The sequence below is a fragment of the Hippichthys cyanospilos genome, chromosome 18, assembly GCF_059441005.1.
Source record: "Hippichthys cyanospilos isolate Australia breed blue-spotted pipefish chromosome 18, RoL_Hcya_1.0, whole genome shotgun sequence".
NCBI classification, from domain to species: Eukaryota; Metazoa; Chordata; class Actinopteri; order Syngnathiformes; family Syngnathidae; genus Hippichthys; species Hippichthys cyanospilos.
In genome coordinates, this window is record NC_142386.1 from 13011022 (window position 1) to 13035868 (window position 24847).

General features: G+C 38.5%; 3 protein-coding genes across 4 annotated transcripts in view; 2 read left to right on the forward strand and 1 right to left on the reverse strand.

Moving 5' to 3' along the window:
- The first annotated feature begins 136 nt into the window (after window positions 1–136).
- On the forward strand, window positions 137–8775 carry ddx52 (DEAD (Asp-Glu-Ala-Asp) box polypeptide 52). The gene is made up of 15 exons (XM_088440485.1): window positions 137–717; window positions 929–1136; window positions 1286–1425; window positions 2754–2939; window positions 3016–3159; window positions 4089–4200; window positions 4274–4346; window positions 4792–4995; window positions 5843–5933; window positions 7098–7220; window positions 7296–7446; window positions 8113–8188; window positions 8282–8353; window positions 8440–8610; window positions 8680–8775. Exons 1-15 carry the CDS (start codon window positions 631–633, stop codon window positions 8708–8710), a joined length of 1869 nt encoding a protein of 622 aa, XP_088296611.1. The 5' UTR covers window positions 137–630; the 3' UTR covers window positions 8711–8775.
- Window positions 8776–9181: 406 nt separating this feature from the next.
- Window positions 9182–11480, forward strand: rpl23a (ribosomal protein L23a). 2 transcript variants are annotated; one of them, XM_088441680.1, is made up of 5 exons: window positions 9182–9258; window positions 10534–10714; window positions 10893–11069; window positions 11143–11212; window positions 11417–11480. In XM_088441680.1, exons 1-5 carry the CDS (start codon window positions 9234–9236, stop codon window positions 11429–11431), a joined length of 468 nt encoding a protein of 155 aa, XP_088297806.1. In that variant the 5' UTR covers window positions 9182–9233; the 3' UTR covers window positions 11432–11480. The 2 variants fall into 2 exon arrangements, with proteins under 2 accessions (XP_088297806.1, XP_088297807.1); XM_088441681.1 differs by having other exon boundaries at window positions 11143–11480.
- A 1813-nt stretch (window positions 11481–13293) lies between these two features.
- dclk1a (doublecortin-like kinase 1a) overlaps window positions 13294–24847 on the reverse strand; it is a 48189-nt gene continuing 36635 nt past the window's right edge. The window contains exons 6-16 of the mRNA XM_088441679.1: window positions 21685–21754; window positions 21432–21604; window positions 21171–21290; window positions 19405–19551; window positions 19179–19312; window positions 17680–17757; window positions 17509–17605; window positions 17342–17422; window positions 16680–16787; window positions 14899–14972; window positions 13294–14153 (exon numbers count right to left, since the gene is read on the reverse strand). Of these exons, the coding sequence (XP_088297805.1) occupies window positions 14096–14153; window positions 14899–14972; window positions 16680–16787; window positions 17342–17422; window positions 17509–17605; window positions 17680–17757; window positions 19179–19312; window positions 19405–19551; window positions 21171–21290; window positions 21432–21604; window positions 21685–21754 (1140 nt within the window). The 3' untranslated portion in view covers window positions 13294–14095. The remainder of the gene's footprint in view (window positions 14154–14898; window positions 14973–16679; window positions 16788–17341; window positions 17423–17508; window positions 17606–17679; window positions 17758–19178; window positions 19313–19404; window positions 19552–21170; window positions 21291–21431; window positions 21605–21684; window positions 21755–24847) is intronic.

Here is a 24847-nt window from a genome sequence, read left to right on the forward strand (position 1 = left end):
TTAAGAGATGAGCTCATCCATGCTAGCATTTTATATATTGGTTGTTCATTAGGGTAGTTGTTTGCCAGACAAATATAGACAAACAGTTCACACTAACATTTACATCTATAGACAATTTAATAAACATGCAAATTATACTCAGAGGAATATTGTAAAGCCTGAATTCAAACCTCAGAACCTCAAAAATTCATAGTACTTCAACTTAAATAGGACTGTTTTGCTAATGTATTCGTTTTTAAGCTATATTTTCTTGTGAAGCTTGTTAAAACGATTGAACAATATACTCACAAAATATGAAAGCACAAAAAAGACTGAGCATATCACAAAATATGAAAGACGACCGGATAAAAACATTTGAACTTCAATTGTTAGGTCTTTAAAGGAGGTAACATAATTATTTGACTCAAAGAATCCGGATTGACAAATACAATCAAAATACTAGGTCGTAATTATGTATGTACAGTACAAACGTTGATATATTCAGGTATTTTTTATTCGGTCATTATAAACTCCAATCCAGTATTAGCGGTAATGTACCGGAAAACGATGTGATGTGCCGCCTATCACTAAAACGAAGAAGAAGGAGCCAAATCAATACGCGTGCGCAGTTGCTCAGCCTACAAATAAAAAATGGACGCCTTCGAGTTGTTTCAGAAACTCAGAGCTGGAACCAAATTCGACCTGAAAAGGTTCGGCCAGGACGCTTCTCGTTTTATGGTACGTCTATCGTGTAAATATTAGGATTTGCTAGACAGAAAAAAAAATGTTTCGTGAACGAAATGAGCGACCTTTCGTTCCAGTTTTGGCTACACTTCATAGAGTGCGTGATCAACCACTGTTTTTAATAGATGTTTTATAGACAGTATAATGTCACGTGTGATTCTTTCTGCCCCTGAAGTGTAAACATTTCCACTGTAATTAAATAAAGATTGGCAAGACACATGCAGGAGACACGTCGTTCGAGCAGCTTTCTTCGATCGATTACTTCGGCGCAGGCGTGACAAATGGAGCGCAGATTAAGGATCGAGTGGAAGAAGATGGGGCAGAAGAGTGCGACGCCCAGACCCAAAAAAGAAAGCAACGTGATGAGGAGAGGGGACCGAAAAAGAAGAAAAAGACGACAAAAAAGATTGCAGGTGACATTTCCTTTTAATGGCTCGCAGAACGAAGTTTAGAATGTTTGGGCTGAGCTATAACGTGTTTATAAAATCTTGAGTTCAGTCACTTGGGAAGTCACTGAACTTTATATACTTTTAACTGTTATGACCTTTATGATGTTTTCCAGGCGATGCTGATGGACTAAATCTCTCACAGCCAGGCAAGATCACCTGGATGTCCTCGCTTGACGGAAATATCCAGAACCTTTCAGTCAATGGGAAGGAGAAGTCATCGCTGAAAAGGCTGAAGCAGCTTCATCGAGAAAAGGTCAGCCTCTATTTAGTGAACAGGCAATAATATATTAAGTAATCCATCTATCAAGTATCTTAACTGCTTGTCCTCATACTAAGAATTATTATAATTATGATTATTGTTCTTTGTAATTTATTTGCGTTCACATATTTGTATGCATGGTAGATAAAGAGGCAAACGCTATATATTGTATATATGTTGTCATATCAAAACATTTTGTTTGCACACTTACACAAACACTCACACACAGATATAAACAATTCCTAATATGGAATTACTTTGAAACATGTACAGCAGAACTCCTAGTCTATCATGTTTGCAGCCAGAAATTGTTTACAGTGTGAGCCTTTCACTATTACAAATTTGTCTTGGACGTAAACATAAAAAATGTTGTGCAATCCAGAATCTGACTGAAGTTGAAAACAAAACCATCCAACCCACCCATATTGGAATGAAAAAGAAAGAAATTGCCAAATCTACATTCACCATTCATTTTCATACTTTCATCAATTTCCTTCATAATGTCTTTCACTTTGCTTCTTCCATCTTTCATCTTTATTACATTGATCCTGTCTTGAAAATCATGTCATCTCAGCAACCACGCCTCTCTGTGCGCAGTCTGTGTGGGCTAGATTTTTTCACGTACCTTCTGGAATTTCTTTACATGGCGGATGAACTATTGTTAATGAAAGTTCGCCAGTACAAACACCTTTATGATTCAGCTGAAAGGAACTATCGTGACCTAAATACAGTAAACAACTCCTGGCGAACACGCACGCTGGGGAGAGATGAGAAGTCTGTTAAAAAAAAAAAAAACGTGGAAGAGTTTAGATCATTTGAATCTAGTAGGATTTTCTAACTCTTTTATCCAGCTCAAGCTCTGTTGTGTTGTTTGTAGACTCCATTTCCTATAATCTCGAAGCGTTTAAGACTTTTTAGACTTTAACTGCTGGCTTGTTTTTGCTGTAGTGAATTTCAGTGCAAAGGAAGTGTGGAGAAAAATATTTTTTATTATCCAACTGGGATTTTTCGTTGTAAATGGAAGCAAGAAAGAGGGAAAGGCTTTAATGTATGGAGATTTTTTACACACGAGGGGGGGGGGGGGTATTTTCTTCTTTTGTTGTAGAGTCATTTTACTTTAACCGTCTTCTTTGTAATCGTTGAAGTAAAAAGAAGAGGAGCCCTCAAACATAGGAAGACCTTGGTGCTCTCTCCCTCTTTTTGCAAACGATTGTTTTTTCTCAAGTTCCTTGCCTTTACTTCGGTAGCTTATGATTGATGTGATGATTTAGAGTGTGCATATAATATATAACAAATAGGTATTTTGTCGTGGTGTGCTTCAGGTGAACCGTCTGCGTTCTCGTCACCGCATCAACGTGCATGGGAGTGACACGCCGGACCCCATGTGCACCTTCCAAGAACTTGAGTCCGAGTATCAGCTCAACCCACAGATCCTTCAGAACCTACGCGACGCTGGCCTCAGCGTGCCCACTCCCATTCAGATGCAAGCCATCCCACTTATGATGCATGTGAGAAGAAAAACACACGTGTGCATTATGGGTCTTTAGTGTACACCTGGGATTTCATGACGGGTGCGTCCATCAGGGTCGTGAGCTTCTGGCCTGCGCTCCAACAGGATCGGGCAAAACGCTTGCCTTCTGCCTTCCGCTGCTCGCTCACCTCAAAAAGCCCGCCAAGCTCGGCTTCAGGGCCGTCATCATCTCCCCGACCAGAGAACTCGCCAGCCAGGTAACTCATCAGGAGCAAATCGATCAATAATTTTAGCAATATTTATTAGCTGCTCATTAGTAGTTCCATCCAAGGCGTTATACTTAAAGGGATAGTGTGAAAGATTTAGACCGTTTTTCATTATGGACAGCAGGAGGTGCTGCATTTACCATTGTCCAAAGCTATAAGCAAACATGGCCGCCCCCAGAGAAGTGCCACCCCCCATATAATACAATTTAATGATAACTAGACCTATGATTAAATTTAAAACATACTGTTGGTCATTAAGAACACATTCATTTGCAAGTAATTGGACTTTACAATCATTTAATGTATTCCTTTTAATGAAAAGCGGTCTAAATCTCACACACTGTCCCTTTAACTGTACATAACTAATGATAATAATTGGCTTTTGAATTTAATGTATAAATACCCTCCATTGCAAGTTCCAGTTTATGCCCTGCTTTTGTTTGCAGATTTATTATTTATTTCTTTATTTTGAACGTCGTTTAAAGCTTCATTTTAGTGTACCACAAAAAGCTATATTTGGAGTTTTTCATCGCTTCTGTGCTCGCTCAGTATATTATATTTTCAAAGGTCATCTGCCTTTAAAGATGTTATAAAAAAAGTTTTATATGTATGTACTGTATATATAGTGGATTTCACTTGCAGGTTTAGTTTGAAACACAACACAAAGGAGGGCACTTTTACCCTCCATTTAAAATTATAAACAACTGGGTGACATTTTTAATTCTCATTCTTCATTTTTTTTGTATTTTTCTTATGTATTTTTATTCATTTTTGTGACGCTCATAGAAAAATAAAAGCCTCAAGTTGGCCGTTAAAATAATTTTTGTTGAATGTAAATGCAAAGTTTGCCACTATTAAATTCTTAACCATGAGTTACTAAAAACTGAAATCATGTCAAAGTAACCAATTTGCTTCATCAGACCCACAGAGAGATGCTGCGATTGTCTGAGGGTACGGCTTTCCGGATCCACATCCTTGACAAAGCGTCTGTGGCGGCCAATAAGTTCGGACCTCAGTCCAACAAAAAATTTGGTAATTTGGTAAAGGTGAAAAAAACAATGTGAATGTGAAGAATTTATTTCCCGATGTTCTTTGTCCCCCTCAGATGTTCTCATCAGTACGCCCAACCGACTTGTCTTCCTGCTCCAGCAGGACCCTCCTGCCATTGACCTCAGCAGGTAACATGTGCATCCTCTCTTACTGGTAGCCATTTTGTTTTATGTAGAATTGATTCATTTTGTATTATGAGTAATACAATGCTGAGTTTTGGTTTTTTTTATATATTCTTATGCAATGAAACTGTATTGCTCAAATTTAATGGGCTGGCTCTTTTTTAATTAGTCTGTGTTTTATTTATTTTTATTTTGATGTATTATATTCATTTACTGCCAACCCAGTAAGAGTTGATCTTTGACACTTATAGCCATTAATGATAGTCAGTGGTCACTGTTATTCTCTATTGTAGTATTTTTTTTCCCATTACATTTTGTATGTATTATGACTGTATCGTAATCTTTATTCTTTTAATTGGCTAAAATGCAGTTGAGAGGTTTGGCGCCCCCCCTGCAGCTTTGGCATGGGTGTGTGTCTTAACAGCTTGTGTGTTTGTGTGCGTTTGGTCAGCGTCGAGTGGCTTGTGGTGGACGAGTCGGACAAGCTGTTTGAGGACGGGAAGACTGGCTTCAGGGATCAGCTGGCAGCCATTTTCCTGGCGTGCTCAAGTGCAAAGGTGCGCCGGGCCTTCTTCAGCGCAACATGCACGCAGGATGTGGAGCAGTGGTGCCGTCTCAACCTGGACAATTTGGTTTCTGTCAACATCGGACACAGGTTAGGCTATGGCACTGTCACCACTAATGTTCTTGGCAAAACTGAGATAGTAGTAATGTTTGAGGTAAGTTTTATTTATTTTTTTATTGTTAGGCGTTTTTCTATTTATATCTTAGATAGAATTTTGTAATTTATTCATGTAGCATAACATGTTGCTATGTCTCTGAATACTAGTTGACTATTAGTACTTGCATTTTTACTATTGATTTTTATGCGCTTTTCCTGAGTGCTTTAGTTTTTATGTGTATATTTTTTATGGGGACCTATTAGTCTAGTTTTATTTTTACTCAATATTTTTTAAGGTAAATTTATTTGTGCTTACTTTTTGTATATTTTGTTCACCATATTTGCACTGTTTGTACTTAGGTTTCGTTCCTTGCTTTTTACTCAATTAGGCAAATTAATGTTATTTTCTTAATTTTGTATTTCTGTGGATATTCACATGAATTTTTTATCTTGATTTTTGTGGCATTTTCAACTTTTTTTTGTATTTGCCTTACTCCTAAACATTACTATTTAATATATTCACTACAGTATTTTATTATTTGTTCTTGCTATATTTTAATTCATTCCATGCTTTTTTTACAGACTACTTAAATACATATCTGAAACATGACTGTACTTAAATAAAAATCCTACATAAAATTGAAAACACAATTTAAAAATAATACCTTTGCAATTAAAACAAAAAAACTGAACATAAAACAAGTAGCATTAACAGCAATAATATATTTCACATTTTTATATAAATTTATATTTTCTAAGCAGTATTGTTTGCTCTTTAAAGAGTAATGTCGATTTGGGCCAATTTATTTGAAAAATGAATTAAGACATGAATTTTTTTCAGGAACACGGCAGTGGATTCCGTGGAACAGGAGTTGCTGTTTGTTGGAACGGAAAATGGCAAGCTTGTGGCTGTGCGTGACATCATCAAGAAGGTGTGAAGGCCACTTACTGCCATTGAAACGATTGCACGACTCAAATTTTTGCAAATCATTGACTTAATTTGAAGAGCAACTTTCTAATTTTGCGGAGCGTTTTCCTTTTTTTTTTTATAGGTTGACCGCAGAGACCTGAAACTAGAATTTTTAAACATCAATCTGACATTATTAACATTTTTTGTCTTGTTTAGATTAAACGATTTTGTTTCTTAAATTCATCGCAGCACAGTGTATCTTTGGTTTGGGTGGCATGCACAGTCAGGGTTTTATTAACTCAAATGATTTTTATAATATACATATAACTCTTTTAATTCCAAGCGTTAGCAGAAAAGGAAACATCTAGAGTGCCAGTTTAAATAGCATTTCCACTCATCTTCGAAGGCCGACAGAATATTGTCTGCTGTGTCTATGTAAATATGTGTGCTATCATATGAAAGACCGATTTCTATTTTTTAGTTAGAATTGATCAGTAATAGCTGTGTCGTAAGTGTGGAAACACTGCCATCCATTGGTCACACTTACCACTACAGTGCTCAATTGGCTTATCTTAGGTAAGCATTAGTCAAGGGTGTCAGGTACCCTCCATTAAAAACGTATGTGATGAGAATTTTATTATTTATTATTGTTATTACGGTTTTAAAAAACGGGAATTCTCGTCCATGACACTGAAAGGGTTAAATGTAAATATTCAACTTACATAATTAACTGGCATTATGAAATGCTGTGTAGTCACGGGTGTCCAAACTTGGTTCTAGAGGGCTGGTATCTTGCATGTTTTCCAGGTTTCTTTACTCGACACACCGGATTCCAATGATCTGATTGTTATCGGGCATCTGCTGTGCTTGCTTGGTCATTTTAATCAGATATGTCAGGTAAAGAAGCCTGGGAAAAATGCAAGATGCGGCCCTCGGAACGAGAACTGACACCCCCTGGCCCATTAAAATCATTTCCAAAAAAAAAAAAAAAAAAAAACATGAATAAATAGCTCAGGATGGTTCAGTCGCCAGATATTGCTTTTGTTTCAAGGACATTTTGAACACGTATAGCTGAGGTGTAAAGTTGAAAATTTATATCGCAAACAGCTGTGCGAACCACCTTATTTCGAGTCTTGAATTAGCGATAAAATGGAATCACATAAACAAGCTTAATTTGTGTTTTAAGGGTTTCCTGCCTCCCGTGCTGGTGTTCGTCCAGTCCATCGAGCGAGCACGGGAGCTTTTTCATGAGCTCGTCTACGAGGGCATTAATGTTGATGTCATCCACGCTGAGCGCACGCAGCAACAGGTAATTTTTTAAAAAAGATTAAAAAAAAAATGTCTCTGTGACAAAATGGCATTAACAGTCTTCTCCCTCTCAAAGCGGGACAACGTAGTTGAAAGTTTCCGCCACGGAAAAATCTGGGTGCTGATTTGCACAGCATTGATGGCGCGAGGAATCGACTTCAAAGGAGTCAACCTGGTGCTCAACTACGATTTCCCCACCAGTGCTGTTGAGTACATTCACAGGATAGGTTAGCAATGCTTTTCATTATATTCACTTTTGCATATTATTTTTATTGTTTTTCATACATGAAGAACTTTATTTATTTTTTAAGATTATTTCCGTTTCAATATTTCACTGTGATTAATAGCTGTGGATATAAATTAACATTTCTTAACTGGGATGGCAGGAAATGAATTCAAACCCCTTGTGCTGTGATAATAGTGTATTTGCTGTTTTCAAATCAAGCGTTTTTCATGCAATTTACCCCTTCATAATAATTTATGCTAAAATAAATTATTTTATACACATACAATTAGGTTTGTGTCTAATAAAAAAAGCAAATTTTACATTTAATAAATCTACTTACCAAATCAATTCTGAAAAAAAAATATTGGTCAAAGACTGCTGAAGAATAAAATGTTATTAGCTTTTAATTGAAAAACTTTTTGTCAACACGTCTCTGTTCTTTTTACTCTTTTGACATTCTAAGATGTTTTTTTTAGTAGACATCCACAGATTATATATTGTCAAGTTATTCTTTAATCCGGTTTTTTAATTTTTTTTTCGTTATTCAGGTTTTAAGATACATGTGTGTGTGTGTGTGTGTGTGTGTGTATTTTTATTTTAAATAAAAAAGGCTATTCTTCCCAGTCACTCAATCTTAATAGGTGACTAAATGTCCATATCCCCTTAGGTCGCACTGGCCGAGCGGGACATCGAGGGAAAGCCATCACTTTCTTCACAGAGAATGACAAACCACTATTGCGAAGGTACAGCCACTTTGATGAATGATGGAAACAGTAGGCTGCATTCAAAACTGTTACGTGATCTAATCAGTGAATAAATGTCCTGTTCCACTGTAGCATCGCCAACGTTATCAAACATGCCGGCTGTCCAGTACCGGACTACATGGTTGGGTTCAAGAAAATGCACAGGTAGAAACAATAGTTGTTTTTTTTTTTCCTCCGTTTTGCACTTATCTTTTTAAGCAGAGGGTTTGTTTTTGTATTGTTTTGTTTAGCAAAGTGAGAAGAAGGCTGGAGAAGAAACCGCCTGGTAGGAGCACTATTTGCACTACACCGCGTTTTCTCATGAAGAAAGCACCCAAAAAACTTGAGAACAAGCAGCAAAGGAAAAGAAACGCAGAAAAATGTGAGAAAAAAACTGCAAATTCTCTCAAGAAACAAGTCAGGTGAGGAAACTGATTTTCTTTTTTTTTTTTTTTAATGTTTTTGTACTAAATGTTGTGTTGTCTATGCAGAAAAAAGAAGACGAAAAAGGCCCAAGAATAGTGGAAGATTTTTTTGAAACATTTCTATATTGTTTGTTCGTTATGTTTAAATAAAAGGGAAAAAAACTTTGTATTATCTGGATTTTTTTTACTCTTTTTGGATACTTAATCCAGAATATAAATATATTTTCATAAATTTTAAATTAATACACCAATGGAAGTAGCTCTCCCAATTTCCTTGTGTACAAATTTACAACGACAAATGATTTTCTTTTCTTTTGTAATCACATAAAGCTAGGTGTTTAACCTTGATTTGTTTAGCGGTAAATATGCCCAATAATTTAATTGGTGACAGAAAGGTTGACAATATTACGGCTATAAAATGACTACAATGACGTGAACGAGTAAAATTGGGCGAGATAACTTAAATCACAACTAAAACGAGAGAATGTTGAAATTCCCACTGCACTCAAACACCACGCGCTTCCTACACGCTGACGTAGACCATAGTGCAAATATCGCGGTACTTTAGCCCGCCCTTGCATTATAGCACTGGAAACCCCGTTTGTCTTCCTTTTCCCAACATGGCACCGAAGGTGAAGAAGGCAGGTTCGTGAGTCTGAACACTTTTAATGCTCGAATTTCAACGAATGTGCGACTCTTACGGCGTTTCGACGTACGATAGAGAACAGCCAAACACATTGCTGCATTATAATCGATATAACAACCAAAGTTATATATGCACACTTGTTCAACAAGGCCTGCGAGTTGGCCGGCGTGTGTATATGGTATGGCTAGGCTACACGAAGCTAATGGCCGCTGTTAGACCAGTTTGTGTTTTAAGTCTATTATTTGTCGTTGTCTCGTTTGGTCGTTAAATTTACTGAGTATACTTTGTTTGGTTATTAAATGTAGTAATGTCTGTTTTGCGTGAAAGGTGGAACATTAGCATCACGTTAAGCTCGTCGTATCAATGTGCGGAAAACACTGAACCGCCACGCTTCTACCATTCCAATATATTGTTCTCATCGGACGTTATTTCATATCAAATTACGTACAGTTAAAATTTCTAATATTATAATGTTGCTTTCTTATCTGCTGGTAATAAGTCACATATTGGTAGCCAAGTAGCGCAGTCGGCCAACTAGAATTATTTTTTTTTTACAAAAAAACACAAGGCCCTCCACAATAACGCCCACTAATAAGTGATTTCTTTTAAATATAAACGTCTATCCTTGCCAATAATAATTTGAACTATTTTAAACTATTAGTTTGGTGCCATTAAAACGATTTCCCCTTGCAATGATTGTTTAATCTCATAATATCAAGGATTAATCGAGTAACGAAAAAAGAAAGCACTGAGAATCTGAGCCTTGAGGGTTCCTGTGGGTCATTTATAAATGGCAAAATATAAATGTAGTTTCTGCAAGTTTACATGTGCTTATTTACATATTTTAAACATTAAGTGAAACCATTGACCGAAAGGACCTCATCCCTGACCCAGAGAGTGCACTCCACCCTTTTGTGACCTGAAGCCTATGGTCTCAGATTTGAAGGTGCTGATCTCGCTCTGCTGCAAACCGCTTCAATGAGAGTTGGTGATCACAGCCTGGTGAAAACAACACTTATCTGTGGAAAAAGAGAGAGGCACCAGATTGGGCCCCTTCAAAACCTTGACTGCACCTAGAAATTTCCAGTCTACAAAGATAATCAACAAAAGTAGACCATTTAAGAGCCAAGTACATATGAAAACCAATTTCAGAAAAATGGTACTATTAAACAAATAATGATTTTGTTTATAATCTGCTATCCAATTTAATGAAATGCGATATGTCGTCGTTACTATTTTTATGATTTTTAAAAAATTAAAATTTCCATGTCCAGCCGTCCCTGTTAAGACGGAGATCAAATCAAAGGCTCTGAAGGCCAAGAAAGCTGTTCTTAAAGGCATCCACAGCCATAGGAAGAAGAAGATCAGGACTTCTCCCAGCTTTCGTCGCCCCAAAACCCTCCGCCTGCGCCGGCAGCCCAAGTACCCTCGGAAGAGTGCCCCCCGCAGAAACAAGTAAGTTCCTTTGCCATCGGGACAAAGTGGTGCAAGTGATGCTTCTAAGCGATCAAAGTATGAACATGCCATGAGTCCAAATTGTGTACGACTGATGCACCTAACAAGATAAACAAGGTCTTCCCAAACGTCTCATAGTGGAGATCAGGACTAACACAAAACCTCCGTTGCCATCCAGGTTGGATCACTATGCCATCATCAAGTTCCCGCTGACCACGGAGTCAGCCATGAAGAAGATCGAGGACAACAACACGCTGGTGTTCATCGTGGACGTCAAGGCCAACAAGCACCAGATCAAACACGCTGTCAGGAAACTGTACGACATTGACGTTTCCAAAGTCAACACGCTCATCAGGTGCGTATCTTCGGGTCGCCTTTTGACAATGGCGCCAAAGCCGGCAGTTTTTATCCCTGGGCTTTCCTTTTAGGCCTGACGGCGAGAAGAAAGCATATGTACGCCTGGCGCCTGACTATGACGCTTTGGATGTCGCAAATAAGGTGAGTCTAATTTAAATAGATAGGTAAAACACTAAAAAAATAAAAGGTAGTAGCAGTCAGGCCTGAGCAAATGATGCTAGCTTGAACGTCTGAACATAAGTGATTGCGTTTCAAAGGAACCACTGATGCCAGGACTAACTGTATATGTTGCATAGTAATTGTTCTGTTTCCCCATCTAATGTTTCCTTCTTTTTTTTTTAACAGATTGGAATAATCTAAAAGGTTGCAGAGATTTGTGGAATAATAAATATTTGTACAAACAAAAAAATCTGAGTGTTTATTTTCAACTCATGGCACATTAGTAGGACATGTTTAGTTTCTCGGTACAAATTATTATTGAATAGTTTCTCATGTAAGAGGAGCCTTTTTCATTCAACATTTGCAGCCCCTTATACACTGGCCATCTATAGTTTCTAGCAGGTGTGCTATCACTTTTTAGCTATTGATGCAGGATTAATTTGACGACCTTTTCAAGCAACGTACAGCAGACGTGCTGGCATCGATGCTGCATATGAATCATCTTGTTGGTGAATTTTCAGTTGCATGTGTAAGGACGGATTTAGCACGGATGGTCCATCGGTAATTTGATATTGGCTTGCGTTTTCAATTATTTCTGGACAAAAAAATGAAAATGCAAATAAACCCTGAGAAATTAGCAATATGGCAACACGCCCTCATAAGGAACAGGACACTTGTCCATTCAAAACGATTGTCCATACAGAACATATCCAATGTCGAAAACGGCGTCAATCAACCGGAAATTGTATGGGAACACCTGTGCTACTGCCCCACTCAACCATATTCATTCAAAATGGGCTAATACATGGCACATTGAGAGTAAAGATGAGTGGATAAAGACTTGTAAATTCCTTCAAAGGCCTATAAAATAGCCACACTGGCGACATCTGGTGGTCAATCGGCTATCAATCCAATTCTAGAGCCGCTTATCCTCACATGGAATGGGGTCGCAGGCTTGCTGGTGTCTATCCTCGCTGACTTCGAGCAGTACGGGGGACACACCCTCAACTGGCTGCCAGCCAATTACAGGGCGTACAGACACTTAACAGCCATTGTTTGGTCTCTGAAATCTGGTTGTTTATAAGAATGTTGTCATTTATGATAATACAGTATGCTTAAAATGAGTTTGTTTGTTGATCCAACAACTTGAAACTGTGAATAACATGCTAGCTAATGTTAGTTGTCTTCATCATGTTATATAGTGTTGCCTTGTATGCGTTGGGTTCGTTAGCATTTTCGTTTGTGACAGCTATTTTCCTTCGCTATATGTTAGCATATAAGGTTTTGCATTGAAAATAACTCATCTGCATTTAATTTGTGTTTTGTCTTAAAACGAATAGCATTTGTAATTCAGTTGATTGATTTGCTCAATGTAATTTGTGTACATTTTGTAAGATATACAATTCTTGCATACCATAGTGATGTTTGATATAGAAAAGTGAGACACTGACAGCCTTTGTTTGGTGTATTTTCTTTGCTTTACAGTTTTACAATCTAAATTATGCGCACTTTACAGTTGCCATTCAATAATATTACATGAATTCTAACTTCCTTTGCGCAAAATAATTCGGCACTCACTCATACCGATTTAAATTTTTCCAACTCAAAAATGAAAACCTATTTTTGTTTCTCATTCTTCTACCGGCAAACATAATATTGTATGTACACTTAAAAAAGTGCTGCTTTCCCACTTAGAATATTTGTAATCCTTCATGTTGAACTGAGTTAGTTCCCTTGCGATTCCATTCTTGGCGACTAATATTTCTATTTTCAAAATGTCCATTACCCCAAGTAATCAAGCCAATTAATGAGCTCAAACAAAATATGAACTAAGACAATCAAAACACTCACACCAATTCTGTCATCCTATTCCCATGGCCTCTGTTGAAATCCCATCATTTTGACCGAAGTGGAGATATGCCAAATTCAAATATCCACAGGAAAATGAGTAGACCCACAAAAATATCTCGGGATGCTCTTCTTGAAATGGCACAAAATGTCTGCCATCTTTGGATTGAGTATTTTGTATCCACGTACACGCTCGTGACAAAAAGACAACAACATGCGGATGGCGCACGGCGGCAAAATTTAATGTTTTGCTATAAAACACAAACTTGGACCAGACGATCTCCCCAATAGACTTTTCTCTGCTAGTTCATACTGAAATATACATCATTTCCATAACAATAAGCTACTGTTGTGTCTGCTAAACAAAGAATGAAGATGAATGAGGTTTTTCCACGTGGCGTGAATCCACTTGAGTGCTGCTGGTTCTGCATGTGTTTGACATCAGCGAGGTTACACCTTTGTCTGCTTCAGGTCATGGAGGGGGTAAACATGTTTGCTACACACCAGCAGTGAATGATGCGGCAATCAGACATACAAATGGCCAACCGTCTGTCAGAATCGTCAGTCCGTTGCCTGGCGTCATTTGTACAGAAAAGTGTCACTTTTTTTTCCGGTAAAGTCTACGGTTGCCTACTACGAAAAAAAAACAGACTTCCTTTCATCGATTTCAAACAGATTACTTCTGTGGGAAAAGGAAAGTACTACGGTACCGTATACAGGTAAAAAAAAAAGTTGAACTTCATTGGTCCATATTGCGCAAGATGTTCCATCACATTCGGGGAATGACGAATGGCGGGTGAGACAACTTGGATAAATAAAATAGTTAAAAAAAAGATTATTTTCCTTCAGGAAAGAAGACTCATGTTCAGTTTTTTTCTTTTTTTTGCGTCAAAGTTTTCACCACTTCGGGAACTCCAAAAAAGGTGTTCCCGCCCTCCTTGAAGCTGATGATGATGCCGTCAGAGTCACGTGGGAGGCCTGCGTAAGGGCGAGGTCATTTCAGCTTTTCAAAAGTCATCACATCCGGGTGGCATCTTCGTCCGAGAAGCGGCCTCTTCTTATCAACATGGGCGGCCTGAAGGGGAAAAAAAAAAAAATCATCTTTAACCCCTGGGTGTCCCTAATAATATGGGTCCCTCATGTAAAACTTACAATCAAATAAATTCCATTTGCAAGCACTTAGGAATGAACGCATGGTGCCGTTTTGACCCTCTACCTGTTTTGACAAACTTAGAGTCATTTTTAGCCTCCTAGTGTTGATTTTTGTTTTGATTATTTTGTTTAGAATCTAAACAGGATTTGAGCCATTATGACAACTTGTTAAGTCAAATTTAGATGCCGGTAAAAACTGCTCACAATACACCATAGTCCTATTTCTCTGTTCATTCCGATTTCAAGGAAGAAACGTAGTACGCTGTGGAGACTCAATTAAAAAATATTCAATGATGCTGTTTGTTTTATTGTATAATGTGTGGATTATGGATGTTCCAAATAAACAAATACTTTTTAAAAAACTGTTCAAAAGACAAATTGGAAACAAAAAAAATGTAGGATTTTTTTTTTTTTTTTAAGTCAACAACAACTTTTAACCAGAAACTTAAAGTCAAATCAGCATTTCACAGGCCACAGGGAGCTTCAGTTTGACACGGATGGTTTAAATTTAGCCCCTGAAAAGAGTTTAATTCAGCAACAAGAAATTTGGTAGAGATTTTGGGTTTCAGGAAGCCATGCCATAGAACTTACTGTACTTTTTTGTTGTTGTTGTTGCTATTTTAGAAGTGGTCCTTTTTTTGGGTGATTGGATGTTCAGTCCGGCCTACCTGATCCAGTACATGGCTGGGTGCTGGTGGAAGTCCAGTGAGCCGGATCTCTGCATAGAAAGGCTTCCGTCCAGCTGAGCACAAATGTACGAGGCAGTAGATTAGATAAACAACAACAGCAACAACACTCAATCAAAATTTTCTCCTGTCCTCCTGCTAGCGTACATGATGTACAGTGGTACTTCTACTTACGAACACATCTTGTTATGAAAAATTCAGCTTATGAAAATTCAAGATACAAAAGGCCACATTGTTGGCATAGAATATGAGACACGGAGACACTATGACTGTAATGTAATACGTTATCACAACTACTGTATTTGTTACAGTTTGTGATGCATTTTTATCATTTGTTCATATGCTGGCTTGCCCACAAACGAGACAATAGTTATTTTGCATTGATGTTAACTGTGGTCTTCCACTTTTCATCTTTACTCGTTTCATCCACACTTCCCACCAACAATTTATAACAGAGAACTGACAAACATCAAATAGACATTAGCTAGGGCTATAATTGTACATTTTCACACAAAAACACATAAATAATATACCACTTGGGGTGTTGTTAGCACATCATTAGCACTTAAAGAATGACATCACTTAGGAAGCACCTCACATGACCCTAAACTAAACTTAAGTAAACTTACATGGTCAAAATAATCCAAAAACTAAATGTTATTGCTCCTATGGACTTGTAAATGATTCCCGGATCACTGGAAATGTAAAATTAAAACGTACAAATTAAACTTCCTAAAAAAGGTGTCTCTCTCTGCAATCATCACCAACACACCAGCACCATCTCAAGGCAAACAAGTGAACTGCATTCATATAATATTGTCAACTGCTACAAATAATTTGATTCATTTATATGGTTTAGGAGAGGGTTTTTTTGTATTCTTTACATGGTATATTTTGATTATTATGCACCAATGTAATTTTAATATGTATTTGTTACCATTTTTATGCATTTTTATAAGTTACTAATATTCATTTAAAGGGTTTAAGGAGGCTATTTACATTCAAAAAGTGGCTTTACTTATGAAAGAATCATTAAGAAATTACTTCCAGAACAAATTAATTCCTTAAGTAGAAGTACCTCTGTGTATATTTAAAACGAGTATATTTGGATTATTATGCACCAATGTAATTTTAATATGTATTTGTTACCATTTTTATGCATTTTTATAACTTACTAATATTCATTTAAAGGGTTTAAGGAGGCTATTTACATTCAAAAAGTGGCTTTACTTATGAAAGAATCATTAAGAAATTACTTCCAGAACAAATTAATTCCTTAAGTAGAAGTACCTCTGTGTATATTTAAGTGTAGCCAAGTAGGCCTGCAATGTGGGTACAAGTGTCATATCAATACTGGTTGTTACAGTGTGACTGCCACCTATTTAAGTGGCGTTTCTGGATGTTGTATTTAATTTATAGTGTTTTTGCCTGCATGTTATTGCTTTAATGTTATTCCTATAACCTGTATGTACTGTATATTTAAATATTATGACTCTACTTATTATTATTTTGATCCTTCAGACTCTGCGTGTCTCATCTGCTTGTATCATCTGCCTTTTATCATCTGACCAACAACTTTACCTGTATTCTTAATAAAACACCGTCCTTTACCTAGTTTACACCCTAAAACGAGCTAAAACTGTACTATAAAACCATAACATTGATTTAAAAGTCTCCTTTGAAACCATCACCCTAATATGAAAGCCTACTTTGAAACCTTACTTTACACTCAAGCATTAGGTCACTTTTGGTCTTCCGCTTACCGAAATGAGCGCCTCCATGTTGTCGCTGTCCTTTGGTGCGGTGTTGAAGTGCTTCTTGATCTTTCCTGCTACCGACAGTTGGTGGTCGTTCTCACAAAGGCCTTCATTCTGCATCCGGCAAGCAAAACCAATGTCAAGTATGGAATCATGTGACAAAAATGGAATCTTAGCATATAAAGAAAAAGGACAAGATCTTAAAATGAGGCTCAGAAGAAAATGTCATGTTAAATGCACTTACAACAGTGTTTCTCAACTATATTTTGCCAGCCCCCCCTAAAAAAGAGAAAACTTTTCGCCCCCCCAGTAGATGCACTGAATATAAATAAGATTATTATTGATGAAAATTGTTTAAGTATACATACACATGTATCCTTTTTAACATTAACAACATAAAAACACAATATAAATCAACTTTCAACAACTGTTAATTATTTTTATCGTGTTTATACGGGTTATAGCTTAGTCTAAAACGGAAAAAAAAGAAGCGAGTGCACCAAAGTGCCTGAAACTAAAAGAAAATGATGAATTTTAATACTTTATTGCAATTACATTCCACATGACAGAAACAAAACCTTTTTCCTGGGATCATCCGCACCCCCCCGGCATCACCTCGCGCCCCCCCCAGGGGGGCGCACCCCACTATTTGAGAAGCACTGACTTACAGTGACCCAAGGGTGCTCCAGGACTTGCAGGGCCGAATACCGCTGTTCCACTTCCACCTCCAGCATTGAGCGGATCAACTCCTAAGACAAGAAGAAAAAAAAAAAATGCACTAGGGACATTCAGCAACAATGAAGAAAAAACTGAATTAGATTCAAACTGCCTTCACCTTGGCCGTGTCTGAAACATTGTTCCAGTACGGCAGAGGAAATTCCACCTGTCCCATTAGAATCTGGTCGAACAGAACCTCCTGATCCTCGCTACTCCTGCATGCAAACGCGCAATGATGTCAGAGGCCAGTAGAGGGAGTGGCAGAGTCCTGTGCCAAGCTGGTTCTTACCCTCGGAAAGGTGGGAATCCGCACAAGAGGATGTAAGTAATCACACCCGCTGCCCAGATGTCCACTTTCAGTCCGTACCTGATACACAAACATATCTTTTTAAACGTACAGTCTATCAAGGCTTACAATTTTTTTCTGGAGCAGTTTAGCATATCATTGACTTAATTTGAGGAGCAACTTTCTATTCTGTTGAGCAATATTTTGCAAGAACCTGAAGCAATGGTTTTCAAACAATATTAATGTGACATTATTAACACTTGTTCTCAACAGTTTCAATATATATATATATATATATATATATATACATACATATATATATATATATATATATATATATATATATATATATATATATATTTTATATATACATATATATATATATATATATATATATATATATATATATATATATATATAAATACATATATAAATATAATAAATAAATAAATATAATATAAATATATTATAAATATATATTATATATTAATATATTATAAATATAATATAATAAATATATATATAAATACGTGTGTGTGTGTGTGTGTGTGTGTGTGTGTGTGCGTGTGTGATGCGTTTTAACAAAACTAGGTTTATGTTAGCTAAAATGAAAACTGACACATTCTAATCCTACACAAAATTCCCTTGAAAATAACGCAAGGCAGTAGCTCAAAAAATGATGGTCACAGCACTTTGAATGGTCCCTAGTTTTGAGAAAATTGCTTTAAAGGTTTAGGCACATTTATCTTTTAAATGTCCATAGCATCCAGTACCTTTGCAAAAATGTATTGACCTGAAACTTTCAAGATGTGTTGAATGACCACTGAAAAGTAAATTCCAATAGCAGGCAAGGACATAAACTGAGATTTGAACCATTTAAATCTGAGAACATTTGAAATCTGAAAGAACAAAATGACAGAACAGATGAAAAAACAAAAATGCAACATAAATCCTAAAAAAAAAAAAAAGATCCAAATAAAATGACGTAAAATGAAAACCAAAATGAAATGACCTAAAAATATAATATGTAAAATCACTGACGAAAAAATAAACATATCAAAGGGAAGGTCAACCCCAAAATTTACTCTACAACAATATATTTGCATGTTGATTAGTAATACTCTGATTACGCTTGCGGGATATAAAATGTGCAGCAAAAATGAGTCATTTTTATCCATTTTGCTACTGGATAACATGAAATGAAATCAGAGTTGCTTAGGACTCAATAAACAACTAATCACGCCTCATCCTGCAAACGTCACAGATGCAAATTCAGTAAACAGGTGAGGTGTGATTAGTCATCACCTGAACCCTGATCAACTGTAACCTCATTTTCAAAATGCCGCCTCCTGAGATGAATAAAAACAACTGGGGTAGTTCATATTCCACAAACAGAATATCAACTAGAATGTTGTGTTACTATTTTTTTTTACCTGACTTCTAATATTACAACAGAAAATTAATGACAAAAATAAACATATGATAAAAAACCAAGGCCTCACCCTGTTTCTGCGATAATTTCAGGTGCTACATATGTGGGCGTGCCGCAGACGGTGTAAAGAGGCCCGTCCACCACCGTGGCCAAACCGAAGTCTCCCAGTTTGAGGCTCTTGCTGCCGTCTGCGTGCTCGTACACCTGAAAAGGACAAGGCGGCTCACGTCCTACTATCGCTTCATTTGCATGGAGACTCACTGGTCCAATGTCCTCAAAACAGGAAGTTGTCTCACCAGGAGGTTTTCCGGCTTGATATCCCGGTGCACGATGTTGAGGCTGTGGAGGTATTTGATGGCGTTGGCCAGGTTGTACAACATGCCGCTGGCGTCTTTCTCTGTGTAGTGGTTGGCCGAGGTGATGGCGTCAAACAGATCCCCCCCCTGTGGACAAACTGCGTTATGACAGCCAGTATGGGCTAGTATTCAAATGGGAAGTCGGAAATTCCAAAGAAACATTTTGGGCTGACAAGCTGACAAACGTTTGAATGTAGTTGTAGGCTAAATGCTAGCAACATGGCATTTTTCTCATCTTGATTGACTTGTGCAAGGGCAAGTTAAAAATATACAGTGGACTCCCGGTTTATGACGTCCCTGTCTTACGTTTTTTTCACCTTACGATGTGGACCGCGACATTTTTTCAAAAACATCAACTTCTCTTCTCAAACATGGCGGCCAGTGTCCGTGCGTGTGTCTGCCAGGGGCACCGTGCTCATATGTCGCTACAGTGCTGATTCGCTATTGGTTGGTGTCACAACTCCCTAAGCTACTGGTGTACTATTGGTCGGTGTGACAGAGTCACTAATATGCTGGTCTGCTATTGGTCGGCGTCACGGTGTAAAAATGGCAGCATGGTAAAGATTTGTTCTTGTGTGAGTGCTAACAATATGGTGTTTATTGTGCATCTTAGTGCTTGAGTCAAACTTGAATTGGTTAGCCGTGGGTCTCAAGATTGCTAGTGATGTTAAAGACAGAAGTAAGAAGATGATTAGCATGGAAACAAAGCTGGAGATAATCCAGAAATACAAAAAAGGCTAGGCTAGGCTACGCTACCCTCGCTAGGGATTATGGCTCAAAGGTAAATAAAATTTCATTTTTCCTTTATATATTTTTATTTATGTTATTCCATTGTATACATGTATATTATATATAAGTAGCACGTACTATACTTGTTTGTTACCAATTTTTAATATGTATACAAAATGTTTATGTTTTTACCTGGGGTTTTACACGCATTAGCTAATTAACATATGGCAAATTTGTGTTATGATCCCAATCGCGGAACGGATTAATCTTGTAAACTGGGGGCCAAATGTATATTAAAGGAAAAAAAAGAATACATTTGAAAATTAAGCAAACATGTTGTTTATCAGTCGTTTTTATGGTTGTATTAATCATCATTCATCATTTTATTCTTAAATGGCACAACAAATGCACATATGTAGGTCAAAACCGTATGATATTATGAGCAAAAAAAGGTTATGTTTTCATCATTTAGTTTACAAGAACATTTTAACGTACTTGCAAATACTGGTACTGTACATGCGAACATGACTGTAGGCTAAACGCAAACAACATAGCATTTTTATTTATTTTCTTGCAATACCCCTCAAGATAAACCATTTATCCAATTTACTCTTACAAATTAGTTCGAACATATTGGTAAAATACAATGAAACATCAAATATGTCTGAAGATAATGACAACGGCATGATTTGCAATTTTGAGTTTTTCTCCTCTCCAGGCAGAAAAAGAAGATTTTCCTGACTGAATGGAGATGCGTGATGATGGCGACGCCCCTGCCATCTGCATTACTCGGCCTTCCTCACCCACAAGTGCACGGCCTCCCCCCCGTCAGACAGATGGATGACATTCACGCCTCGCTTTGATATTTGATATTCAGACGCTGCGGGGCTATCGGAAAGCGCTTTGGAATTCAAACTGCTCGTGTCACGTTTGGCAAAAGAAATGCCTCGCGAATTCCGATATAAACCGACACAGACCTTGACCAGTTCCATGACCAGGTAGAGCTCGCCGTACGTGTCCACCTCTTCGATGAGGAGGACAATGTTAGGGTGCTTGACTCGCCGCAGGATGGCCACCTCGTTCTGGATCATGTGTTCCTGTGGGCCGACGTGAGAAGAATGTCAATAAAAATAAATAACAAGCTACAGGCTAAAGATGAAGAAAAACTACAGAAAATGACAATATAGAGTTGAGATTTCAGTCAAAACAAATGAAACTGGTGGTGAGCAGCATCTGACCTTGCCTCTGCATTTGCCCTTGTTGATGATCTTGAGCGCGTAATGGCGTCCCGTTGAGTGCTCCACGCACTCATGGACCACCGCAAAGTTGCCATCACCTAGCATGCGGCCCACCTTGTAGCGCTCCGATATGTAAGACGGGACGGCCGGAACCTCGTCCAACACAACTTCCTCTGCAAGAGTATACGAATGAGAATCCATACAAATAAAATCAATTATCAATTATTTTGCAATTAAAAAAACTCGTCTTTACCATCGGTCACGGCTCCGTCGCTGTTTATGGGGCTGGATGCTTGTGTGGAAGACAGAGAGGAGGAAGAGCCCTGTGGAGGAAATCAGATTAATAAATAGGCCAATCTGTAACCAGGCATGAACAAGTACTGATTCCAGCTATTGTATCAAGCGGATCTTAGTCTTATTTCAAAGTATGGGCATTCGTGGAGGTGGCCGTTATCATCAAGTAAGTCGCTCATGAAACAGTTGGTGCTGTAGTAATTATGCTCCATATTCTCTTCTCTTCGTGCCATATTATATTCATTTTGGTTACACTCCTTCCAGTGTTGGTAATTTTAGGTTAGAGGTTTTACGCCATCAAAATTCAACTAACTTGTGTTGCCAGGCTGTATGAAATCTGCCTGAGGTCTCAACAATCAACAGTACGGGCATCTGTGCACTGTACGCGCATATAGTTAATAGACTGTTGCGATATCTATCTATCTATCTATCTATCTATCTATCTATCTATCTATCTATCTATCTATCTATCTATCTATCTATCTATCTATACACACACACACACACATATATATATATATATATATATATATATATATATATATATATATATATATATATATATATATATATATATATATATATATATATATATATATATATATATATATATATATATATATATATATATATATATATATATTGAGTTTGGAGGCAAAAACATTCTTCAGGATTTTACTGCAAACAACAGAATTAATTCTCCCATTAAAGCCTTTTACAAAAATTGGACTTAAGTAATCACATTTTTTTATGTTCCATGTGTGACTGAAGTCATTGTTTGCATGTCTGTTATTATAACTGTTTGTAATTGTTCATAAATATCATATATTTACCAAATGGTTGAATTGAAAAATTTGAAATAGTTTCCTGAAAGACCGAGAAATTGATGGAGGCAAATATTTGAAGAAGGCGTCGATATGTATGTCAGTACTGTATTATGCAATCACATAATGGTTCAGATAGCCATCTTTTTTCTGACCTACTGGGAATAAAAAAATTCTTTGATGCTTCTTTGTCTTATGTAAGCTTTTTTTGGGAGGGGGGAGGCAATCATCATCATAAAAGCAGCTCTTCTTCTCTTATTATTCTTCCTCCTCATCTCTCCTGCGGCCTCATCGCACATGCAGCCCTTCTCTTCCTGCCACAAACACTGTTGCCATGGAAACTGCTGAGAGGCAGCTAAGGATAAGCCTGAATATGGTCGCTTCCTCCAGCTTGGATGGAGGGTTGGATGATCGGAGAGGGGATGGGGTGGGGGCTTATCTCTGTGAGACATTTGTCTGGGAGAAAAGGTGGCTGTCGTCCCACTGCTGAATGAAAACAGGAAGTGCTGATGTTGTTGACCTTAAAAGGAGTGATTTCAAGAAGATCAAACATTTACTAAAGTTATCGGATCTGCGTGTGAGCACCTCAGCTGATTAGATTCAATACGCCATAGAAAAAAAATGTTCATAAGGAAATGGAAATAACATCCGTCATTATCATACTAAACTATGACAGTTAAATAAATATAATGAAAATCAATTTTATTTAAAATTCATTTTTACTAAATATGTATTAAAGGTATATATATATATATATATATGTCATGGTTTGTTGGGTTGTGGGTTTATTTTGAGGGGTTCTGTTTCTGTTTACGTTTATAGTTCCGGTTTCTGCCCCTGTCGCGTCTGCCTGCGTTAGTTTTGATTTAGTCCACCTGTCTGTTACCTGCGCCTCGTGTCCTCCAATCTGCTCCCTTTGCCTGTTGTCCCTGCCCAGCTGCCATGTGTTAGTTTGATTAGTTTGTGAATGTATTTAAGCCTAGTGTCTGTTACAGCCCGTGTCGGATCATTGTCTCTGTCACGTCATGTCTTATTGTCTCTATCGTATTGTTGTCTCGTAGTCCCGTCTTGCCCCGAGTCCCTCAGCTCCGTGTTTTCCTGCCAGCCTGTCCATAGTGTTTTGCTTTCTGTTTTGCCAGCCTGCCTGCGCCCTTAGTTCGAGTTTTTTGCCGTCCTGTTTTTCTCGCTTTTGTTCCCGTTCGTTTATAAATAAATGGATTTAATCAACCCCCTGTCCCGACGCTCCCCTGCTTTTGGGTCCTCCTCCTCTGCAACCATGCCGGCCTCCTCAACCGCCGTACTCCCCCGTGACAGAATGATCCGACCAGCACAGGACCCAGCGGGAAGTCCGCGTCGGCGGACTCGACGCCGCCGCCCCGCCCGCATCCGTTCTCAGCCCGCCGGTCAGCCCCGTTCCCCCAGTGTGAGACCTCTTGTTTTTTCTTCCGTGTTTCTCCCCTCCGAGTCCGCGTCTGTCCCCGCTTCTGATCCGCCCCCCGCGTCTGTTACTTCCGCGTTTCCCTCGTGTTCCTCCGACCTCCCATACGACACGATTCTGTCCCCGCACGTTTTTTGTAGTTCCGATTTCGCTGATTTGCGTAGTTCACCTTCCGTCCGTCCACCTGATCACTCTTCCTCTCCTGCTCGCGCTCCTCACTACACGTTAGAGTCTAATTTTTCCGACATCGAGGATTGCCCTCCCTTCGTCACGTTTCGTTCCAGTACCGGTCCTGATTTTGTTTACCCGCGTCCCTCTTCCGTCAACACTTTTTATCATATTCCGTATTCGAGCCCGTGCACCTCTGATTATGATTTTGATTCAGATTTTGACTATCAGTCCGGCCAGTCCTTTTACAGTTCGTCCGAAGACTCCGATTCAGAGCCCCTATTTGACCGTGACCTTTTCGTGGGCTCCCGGTTGGCATTTCGTGGCCGCCGGTGGAGGGGCCCGCGAAAAGGCCACCGCCCCAGTGACCACCAGAACCCATCTGTTCAGCCTTCCGATCCGTTCCCTCCTGTCTCTGTGTCCCCCTCTTGCCGCGCCCTGCCTACTTCCTCCTGTCCTGTACCACCCTCTTCTTGCACCCTGTCCCAAGCTCCTGTCGCGTCTGTACCACCGGTCTCTGTTCCCCAAACTTCCTGCCGGCGGGCTGAAGCGGCACCCGCCCCTGTCCCAGCGCCAAGGCGGCTACCTGTCCCTGCGCCAAGGCGGCTACCTGTCCCTGCGCCAAGGCGGCTACCTGTCCCTGCGCCAAGGCGGCTACCTGTCCCTGCGCCAAGGCGGCTACCTGTCCCTGC